The 10,144-nt window shown below is 39.3% G+C and overlaps 1 protein-coding gene across 4 annotated transcripts in view; it reads left to right on the top strand.

Annotated features, from left to right (window-relative positions):
* Positions 1 to 1,073: 1,073 nt before the first annotated feature.
* Positions 1,074 to 10,144, top strand: part of nf1a (neurofibromin 1a) — a 132,725-nt gene continuing 123,654 nt past the window's right edge. For all 4 annotated transcript variants that reach the window (XM_026191696.1, XM_026191695.1, XM_026191697.1 and 1 more), the window contains exon 1: positions 1,074 to 1,353. In XM_026191696.1, the coding sequence (XP_026047481.1) occupies positions 1,294 to 1,353 (60 nt within the window). In that variant the 5' untranslated portion in view covers positions 1,074 to 1,293. The remainder of the gene's footprint in view (positions 1,354 to 10,144) is intronic.

Genomic DNA, 10,144 nt, shown 5'->3' with positions numbered 1-10,144 from the left:
TTGTCTTGTTCTAATGCAACAGTAAAATAATTAAACACAAATTTGTCTTGCAGATAACAAACCCTGATGCACGAAGCAGACAAGAATAAGCAAAAACAAAGATGTACAGATCCAACAATCTGTTATCCAGAGCTTGAAAAACATCTTGAACCTATAAAGGAGACCGTAATTAAACATCTCCTTTGTGAAAAGGTGAACACACCAGTGAGCAAAATCATAATGAAACTAGAAAACAATAGGCCAGTCTTACAACTATGAAGTTCTGTTACATACAGCAACCAGCAACATACAACGTGCACAGCTGAATAAAAGATATATAAAAAAAATATACAACATTTGAACTAACCCAAAAGACGCATTTTCAAAGCATACAAAATGGCTAAATCCATTTTGCAGCAAGGATATATTCATGCTTAATAACAATGTTTTAAGTGTTCATAACAAGTTAAAGCTTTACCTTTATCTTGGTGCAGGGGTGCAATACCAAATGTGGCTCAGGGTCTGAAGAGAGCCCTCATAAATTCCTTCATGTGGACTCTAATGTCTATATTTCTTATTCAAAATGCCTGTGTGGACATTGGACGGACATGCGATATAGTGGACTGTAACCATGATTTCAGTGATCTCAAGTTAAAGAAGTATCTCTCCTGTGAGGCCACTGATAGTGGTAAACAAAGGCACAACTGTACGAGTCTTCTAGCGTCTGTGAACAGAGTTCTAGTTTGAGAGATAACTCTTTATTGTCATTGCACAGTCATACCTAGTACAATAGTACAACGAAATTGGAACGTGTCCAAACACACACACACACACACACACACACACACACACACACACACACACACACACACACACACACACACACACACACACACATATGTATATATATATATATATATACACACACACACACAAATATATATCAATGTATATATATTTATATATATTTATGTGTATCTGTTGGCATAGCATACCGTGTTACATGTAGCATACATGTTGCATAATGAAAATCAAAATGATGATGAATCTTGAAAACAGTGCCTGGAAGTGTCCTTTTTCATTACGGCTAACTTGACCCTGCACCGCCCGCCCCCCAGTCAGTTTCTGTGAAGAAGACTTCCGGTAGTGTGTCATGGCGGTGGGATGGTGAATCCTAAAGAAGGAGAAAAAATCTCGCCCCTTTCGTCCTTTCCCACAGATTCAAGACAATTTCCATGCATTACTAAGCCCGTCAGCTGCGGTCTTGCATCTTGGATTTAGCAGCAGAGGGCTGCGGTGTCCGTCCGCCTGGTCATGGCGGCTCACAAACCAGTGGAATGGGTCCAGGCCGTGATTACTAGATTTGATGAGCAGGTAAGATGGGCTCATTCAGTAGATGGGTGTAGCAAGCTTCGGTAGTGTTGACGCTGAAGTACTCTAATTAACGTAATATATACAGCAACGAGGTGTTTTGAAAATCGAATTAAATACCGATTCATTTGTCAAATGTACTTTCTCCACTGTAGTGTACTGTGTTTGCTTCTTCCAGCTGCAAAACACTGAAGATGAGGTCTTTCTAGCTAGCGCTGTCTCCACGATCAGTTAGCACGTTTATCTCATATTATAATTGAGCTGTTGGGATTTGCCTGTTCCAGTGGGGAATAATGTTAATAAAACATTATATCTAGAACATTTGAACCAGTGAAGACACGTCTGTATGCCATTTAAAGTTGATCTGTCGTTTTCTCTCTTGTCAGCTAGGTAGCTAACATTAGCAGGCCTAGCTTTCTAATGTAAACAAAAAAGATGTGGCTGGGGTAGCACACTGCATCCAAAATATCTTATGAACTTACTGGGGTGTGAGTACTAAAAGTTAATGCGCCTCTTTCTAACAGCTATTTTCTTAACAGTTACTGTGAGACGCCTGCTTTTCTTTATTTGTAAGAGAAATCCATATCAGTTTATACTCAAAACTTAGCTCTTGTTACAATGTGTGTTCGTATTAGTTATTTCCTTTAAGTATGACACATCTACGACGTCGACAAAACATGCATCAGCTGTTTACAAAAGAAAAAACCTCCCAGTCAGACAGTAGTCAAAGTTAATTTTGGTAGATTGTGATTGTGAAAAGTAATTCGCTTTTCTTAAGTTGTCTTGGGTGTTAGTTGATACAGATCATGGCTTGTACGTAGGATTTAGCAGCTTAGCCTGGATTACTACCACTGGAAAAAGTGGCTTTCGGTGTTACATCTACTTGTTAGTTATTATTGCACCAAACTCCAATTAAAACCTCACAGGCAACAGTCTGTGCTGAAATACACATAGTTTGTCATTGACACTATTACATTTTGAGCAATCTGAGCGTGTTTGGAAGACACTAATATTAATAATTAATAGAAAAAGCATTTAATGGTCAGTGTTTATATTGCTTACTGCCTACCTTGCTTTTTTTTTTTTTTTTTTTTTAAAAAAAACAACCTTTGTCGTATTTTTTTGGGGGGGATATTTGTCACACTTACATGATTCAGAGCAAATTTTAATGTTAGACAAGGATAACCCAAGGACATCTGGCCCTCCTTTTTCAATTTACCTAAACCTATCTAGGTCTATGTGAAAAAGTATCTTTTCTTTTTCTCTTAATAAATTAACTCAACATTTAAAAGCCTTTGATTTTTACTTGTATTTGTCTAATATTACATTTTGTTTATATATATATATATATATATATATATATATATATAGAGAGAGAGAGAGAGAGAGAGAGAGAGAGAGAGAGAGAGAGAGAAGAGATATTAAAAACTTTAATTTTAAAATGGCAGTTGAAAATTTCCTTGTAGACAAGCATTTTGGCAGCATTTGAGGAATGATCTATGTCCATACTTGAAAATTAATAGGTGACCATTACAGTTAATTGACTGGTCACGCTATCTGCATGTATAAAATAGACATGGACAACAAAGCCAGCAAGCAACCCTTGTAATTCTTTGTGTGCTGATTTAAGCACTTTGTTTTTGTTTCCTTTGGAAAAGAGTCACAAGATACTGATGTGACAAGTCAGTTGAGGAAACATGATTGATAAGATCCAATCAGGAAGCACATACGTGTGTCTGTGTCACTGTTTCCAAAAATTTCTTTATGCTTGTTCAGACCGGGGAGAAAAAACAGGTAAGAAGTTTTCCCAAGAAAAGTCTGAATTTTAGAAACCCAGACTTGTGTGGATGGTAGCTGTAAACCTAGCAAAAGTTACTAATTTAAAATTATTATTATTTTTTGACTATAAAATCAAAACTGTTAAAATATCAAAGAAATTATTTGAGATTACATAGATTTTGTTAAGTATGTTTGTTATATGTGGTCAGTTTTTGGGTTGCTACTGTGAAGGATTTTCACTTCCCAAAAAATGTCAACATTTTGAAGTATACTTTTTTGTACTAGTATAGTAGCAGTTACAATGAAGCTTTAAAATAAACAAGAAAAGAAAAAATGTAATGAATAAATATTATATAGCATTTCTATCATTACTGAGACCAAGCTATTGAGTCTGACAAATACTTGAAGAGGTGCAGATGAGTTGCATTAATTTTTTGTAATACAGTAGAAAAGAAAATGGATTACGTGTGATTGCTGTGATGGTATGTATAGCAAGAAACCAAATGCTATACCACATCAGCACTGCTGGAAAATGTTTTCAGTTTTTATGTTACTGGTTTAGTAGAAGTAGGCGAAGCAATCCAAATATCCCTAGTATAGATACCAGTTTGCTGATATTGGTATCAGATTGATATGTGATCGGCTCAGAATGTAGCCATCTGAGCTTGCTGTCCATACCTGAGGTCTTGGAAACTACCAAACAAAGACTCACAGGTTTGGCCAGCCGCTTGACGAGGTATACCAGAGAGATTGAAGGCAGAAGAATAAACTAGCTGTTCTCCACAGAACCATCCAAGGTATATTCCCAGTGGCAGGGCAACAATATGACAACAGCTCCACAAAGGGTGGAGACTGAGCAATACTGGAAGAGCATATGGGAGAAGGATGCAACACATAATGACTACGTCCTGCCCGTGATCAGGTACCCTGCTGGGATAATAAGATGGCCAAAGGAGGAGGTAGAAGCCACTGACATCAAGACCAGGAAGCTCCTGACCATGCATGGAGGGTTTCATTCTAAGTCTAGCACAGTGAGGCTGTACGCTAAGCAGAAGGAAGGAGGCTTGGGACTAATTAATGTAAGTTTCCATGACCGACCGTGTGCTCAGTGAAACCCAAGAAGGAGGAGGAACCATCATGAAAGGACAAGCCCCTGCACATTATGTACCTATGGCAGATAGAGGAAGTGGCTGACATCAAGAAATCCTACTGAAAGACAGCACAGAAGACAAGGTGCATAGAGGCTGGGGTCTGTCACACCAGGCAATATTCTAGGGCAGGATGTGTAAAGATGCCCCTGAGACAATCCAACACATAACAGCAACGTGCAAGATGCTAGCAGGCAGGGCATACATGGAATGCCATAACGAAGTGGCTGGCATAGTATACAGCAGGGGTCAGCAACGCTGGGCACGCGTGCCAGCTGTGAAGGGTTAACTAATGGCACAACAGGCAGTGAATTAATCGGAGAAGGTGCATTAAAAATAAATGGCTGGGCCAGCGGTGCACATCGCACATTAGCTCGCATAGACACATTAGTTGTGTCTATGCGTTCTTAATGACGGTATCTTAGCTAACCCCAACAACCACATTCAGCTTGTAAATAACTTAGCCTACCGGTGAGAGGGACGTTGCTCGCTGGCAGTTTTTTTTCAAGCGATGTTGAAATTTCCACATTCCGACACTTCAAATTCTTCAGGAGCTGTCCGCTCAGCGCAGCATCAGCACCACGGAAATACACGGATACATCCGTAGACTCAAAACAGAATTCGCAATGCGTTTTCGGGACTTTCAGGTGTATGGACTAGAGATGGACCGATCCGATATTACGTATCGGTATCGGTCCGATACTGACGTAAATTACTGGATCGGATATCGAAGAGAAATAAAAAATGTAATCCGATCCATTAAATATCAAAAACCATCTCACAAAACTTGCCACACGGCGTAACTCAGTTCATAACCGTAGCACGTCGGAGCAGTATGCATCACGTGATAGAGCGGCTGTGTGTATTTGGAGCCTCGCTACCAAACCAGCATTTCATCTCCGAGGAAGTTATCCCAGAGAGAAGTAAAGCAAGTGTGTAAGTTCGTCTCTGAATCTTTGTAAAGCATTCCCACGTTAAGCTTAACAACCGATATATGGAGCGACTGCCTCTCTCTCCTGCTGCTACTTCAATCATGAAACTGATCAATGATCAGCTGATCGGCTTTTCTGTTGCGAGTCCGTCTCTCTTTTTTGTTTTTGGCCCACTTTGGACTAGAAAGAGGAAACCAGCGGCTGAACAACAGCAGCACGTTTAAGCTTGATAATCTGTTGTTAGAATTTATTTAATATTACTTTCTACACCAGGATCTTTTTCTACGTAGCTGACGGCTGGTAACTGTGCAGAGGCGGATCTAGCAAAGTTTAGCCAAGGGGGCCGATAGGGCATTAACAGGGAAAAGGGGGCACAAAGACATACTTTTCTTTGTTATTCTAATTTAAAATGTCTAGCTTTTTATAAATAATTATCTGAATCTTACACCCAAAGTTTTAATCTGATGTCAAATGTATAGAAGTCCATTACTGTATATAGTAACTGTTAAGTCTAATATACCCTAGTAAGCTATACTACTTTTTCCTTTGGGAAGATACCATCTGTGCAGTCTGCCATTCTGTAGAAGAAAGATGTTGAATCTATTTAATTATTCTTCAAAAATAATTTAATTCTGTCAAAGGAGCTTGCAAAGAAAAGCGTCTGGACTTCTTTAAGTTACTTGAAGACGTTTCACCTCTCATCCGAGAAGCTTCTTCAGTTCTAAGGTCAAATGGTGGAGAGTCCCAGATATAAACCTAGTGGGAGTAACCCCCCACAGAGGGACAAAAGGACCCCCTGATGATCCTCTAATTGCCTGAGCCAAGGTGATTAGAGGATCACCTTGGCTCATGCTTGGGATGTCATGCTTGGAGAAAACTCTCCTGAGGAGAGTTTTCTCCAAGCATGACATCCTGGTGCATTTCAGACCCAGCAACACGCTCAGACAAAAACTGGTTCACCCGAAAGACAAAACGCCAAAACGCAGACTTAACAATGTGGTGTATGCTGTACAGTGCAGCGAGGAATGCCCAGACCTCTACATTGGAGAGACCAAACAGCCACTTCACAAGCGCATGGCACAACACAGAAGAGCCACCTCCACAGGACAAGACTCAGCAGTCCATCTGCATCTTAAGGATAAAGGACACTCTTTCGAGGATACCAATGTTCACATTTTGGACAGAGAGGACAGATGGTTTGAAAGAGGAGTGAAAGAAGCCATCTATGTCCACTGTGAGCGACCATCTTTGAACAGAGGCGGGGGTTTACGACACCAACTCTCTGCCATCTATAATCCAGTTTTGAGATTCCTTCCCAGACGCCTTAACGCCCACTCACATCCTGGGCCATCTGACCTCAGGAATTCGCATGATAAGGTGGGGCCAGGTTTCACAATGAACACACCCGAAACTCTGGCTGATTGGGACCCACACCCAGTTTCACACCTTGGCTCAGGCGATTAGAGGATCATCAGGGGGTCCTTTTGTCCCTCTGTGGGGGGGAAACTCCCACTGGGTTTATATCTGGGACTCTCCACATTTGACCTTAGAACTAAAGAAGCTTCTCGGATGAGAGGTGAAACGTCTTCAAGTAACTTAAAGAAGTCCAGACGCTTTTCTTTGCAAGCTCCTTTGACTACGATGACCTGGATGACTGAGAACCTTCACAGACAATTTAATTCTGTGCATTTTTTTTCACACTGCATCAAATTAAAGTTGATTAAGTCGATTAAGCATCATTAGGTGGAGGGTGGTTCCGTATTTTTTTTGCTGGGAGTTTGCAACCCTATTAGTTAGGTTGCTTAATATTTCTGCTAAGTACTCTTTAAAATACCAGAATAGGGAGGATGGAGCAGGTTTAAGTTCATTAGATTGATCAGTTTTGCTGAACTATGACATATTTTGGGTGCAGTGTATTTTTTACATACAGGTATAACAGAATAGCTTTAGTGTTGTTGTTTATTTAAACTTGAGTATGAACTTATACAAAATGCAGCAAGATATTAAAAAACAGTTTTATTGATTAAAAAACACTATATCGGATTCATATCAGTATCGGCAGATATCCAAATTTATGATATCGGCTACAATGTAGCTTGCCATCGCCAGTGTGTGAATGTGTGTGTGAATGGGTGAATGACTGAATGTAGTGTGAAGCGCTTTGGGGTCCTTAGGGACTAGAAAAGCGCTATACAAATGCAGGCCATTTACCATAGTTCTTTCCATGGATTTTAAATTGGATACAGGTCAGGTGATTTGCTGGGCCATTCTAGAACCTTTATTTTCCTTCTCTGAAACCATTTGAGAGTTTCCTTCCCTGTGTGTTTGGGATCACTGTCTTCCTTAAATGTCCACTCTCATTTCATCTTCATCATCCATGTAAATGGCAGCAGGTTTTTATTGTTTGTTTGGTTTTTTTTGTTTGTTTTTTTCGGGAATGTCTTTTCTCTCTTAGTGCTCTCTTTGGCTCTCAGACAAATCTTATGATAATTATTTTCACACCTCTGTATGAAATCTTGGGGGAAGCAATTGGTCTTGACTAGTTTATAGTGAAGTTATGTTTTTTCCACTTCCAGATTATGGCACTAACAGTGCACACTGGGACCTTTAGTAGTTTAGAATTTCTTTAGTAACTAATGCCATCAGTATGTTTTGCAATAATAAGGTTGTGAAGGTCTTGAGAGAGCTCATTGGTTTACTCATAATGAGAAGTTGCTTGTGTGACGCCTTGGTAATGAGACACCTTTTATATAGGCCATCAGTAGTAAACTAGATTATATAATTTGCGCTAAGTGACAGGACCGTTTTCTAATTATTAATAGATTTTAGCTGGTTTAATGACTTTCCATTTCCCTGTTTATTTTTTCAATACATTTTCCTTGTGTCATTTCTAATCAGGGCAGGGGAATATGGCCAAAAATATTTATCACAATATATATTTGATAACGATATAACTGACGATATAATTGACGCAAGACAAAATACTTTACAACTTCACAACTTTATTAGTGCAAAAAAAACCCATCAATGTATTTTGACTTAAACAAGCAGCTGTTTTTTATGTGCATTAAAGTTATATAAAAATTTTACAGTGCAAATGCAAATTCCTTGCTGACAGTTTAACCAAAAGGCATTTCCAGTGGAAATTGGCCGACATATCCTCAGCATAACCATGTATAATATCCACAAAACAAAACCTCTGATCCCAATCTCTCTAAGCAGCTTTGCTCAGACTTAAAAAGAGGTTATACACACACAATACAGTAATATTATGTTGAAGCACAGTACGTATTTCTCCGCGAGGCTCCTGACTACGATAGCCGTAGTGCTCTGACAATCCATCAAGCGGTGCGGCTTTGTAGCTTAGCAAAGTTGTACTAAAACATTTGACAGATTTTTGAGCGCCGTGTAGCACATAAAATCGGTTTGGTAATAACGACGGCCCGCTAGCATGCTCTACCAAAAAATATGCTTTGGTGTGTATCTGACGGACGAAAGCCAAACCAGCTCCACCCACTGAAGTTGCAGAATTTTTACAAACCAGTTGTGGTTCATCTGTTTCATTCAACGATCCGCTTTCGTCCTTCTCATTCTCCATCGCCACCATGCTTTTTCCATTATGTGCTAATGAAAACAAAGGCACTGCGCATGCGCGTTTTACCCATATTCTGTTGTGATATTTCATTTTTTTTATCATTGCCCAACATTACACCGGTATTACCGTGAATGGTATGATATGGCCCAGCCCTCTTTCTAATTATTGGACATAATTTATCAGTTTGATTTCTTTGCATGTGTGGATTGGATGGGTTGTTATCAACATCTAGTGAGAATTTCATATCAATATCACCTTTAGAAACGTGTATATGTATATTTACTTAGAAAATTAGCAATGTGTTCAAAACTTATTTTACCTGCTGTATATTGCTATATACTGTCAGAATTATTTTCCCTCCAGGGAATCAAGAACCTACTCTTTTTAGAAAACCGTTTCCTGGTAGTCCAATTCCTTGGAATCGTTGGTCTGCCTGCCTATTGATTCTGCTTATTGGTTTTTGTGCTTGCGTGACAATCAGGTGATTGAGGAGGAAAATAGCAATGCAGTGGATATGGACATTTATTTTTATTGCTCTAAAGGACGAGAGCACAGTGGTAAAGTGGAAAACTGCATCCAGGACAGAAACGAATGCATTATGCTGCAACTTTAGTTCTTTGCACGTATCTGCACAGACAACATAGTAATGCTAAGCTAGCCAAGAACCCAATACTAAAGCTGAGTGAATGCCGATCCCAGCAGCAAGACCCTTAACTTCTATAGGTAACAAACAGATGAACAGTTAGGCTGCAGCCTCCCTTTCTAGCTGTTCATGTTTCTAATGCGGAATCACTTTGCGTCTTTGCTTTCTGCAGTCAGATTTGTATTGTACTAAGAGAAAGATCTTAGTAATTAAGTAACGTACTGCATTACTTTGAGGAAAGTTTTCTGTGTAATATGTGCACTAATTACTACTTTGAGTAACGACTCCAACACTGATCAAAACAAAGAAGGGTGCTACCCTAACAAAATGCACAAACGTTTGACCGAAAAAAATGCAATTTGCATGTAATGTAATTTTTTCTATTGCTGCTTAGCAATGGTGGTTACTCTCAAAATGGAGCCAATGAGAATCAATAAGAAAGTGAATCGATAAGTGATGTTTATAATGGAATCGGAATGGGGATTTGAATTTATCAATTCCCATTCCTAACTACAGATGTGGTGTTTAGGTTTAAAGTGATGATGGAGAACTATAGAGAAGGTCAGAAGGCGATAGACTATATCTTTGTGGATCTAGAGAGAGCATAGTTCCACAGGTGTGGTACTGTGGTAATATATCAGGAAGTCAGGAGTGACAGAGCAGTATGTCAGTGTGGTGCAGAACAAGGGAGGACAGA

Source organism: Astatotilapia calliptera, chromosome 14 (assembly GCF_900246225.1).
Source record: "Astatotilapia calliptera chromosome 14, fAstCal1.2, whole genome shotgun sequence".
NCBI classification, from domain to species: Eukaryota; Metazoa; Chordata; class Actinopteri; order Cichliformes; family Cichlidae; genus Astatotilapia; species Astatotilapia calliptera.
Note: the sequence above shows the minus strand (reverse complement) of the source record. Positions and strands in the feature narration are given on the sequence as shown.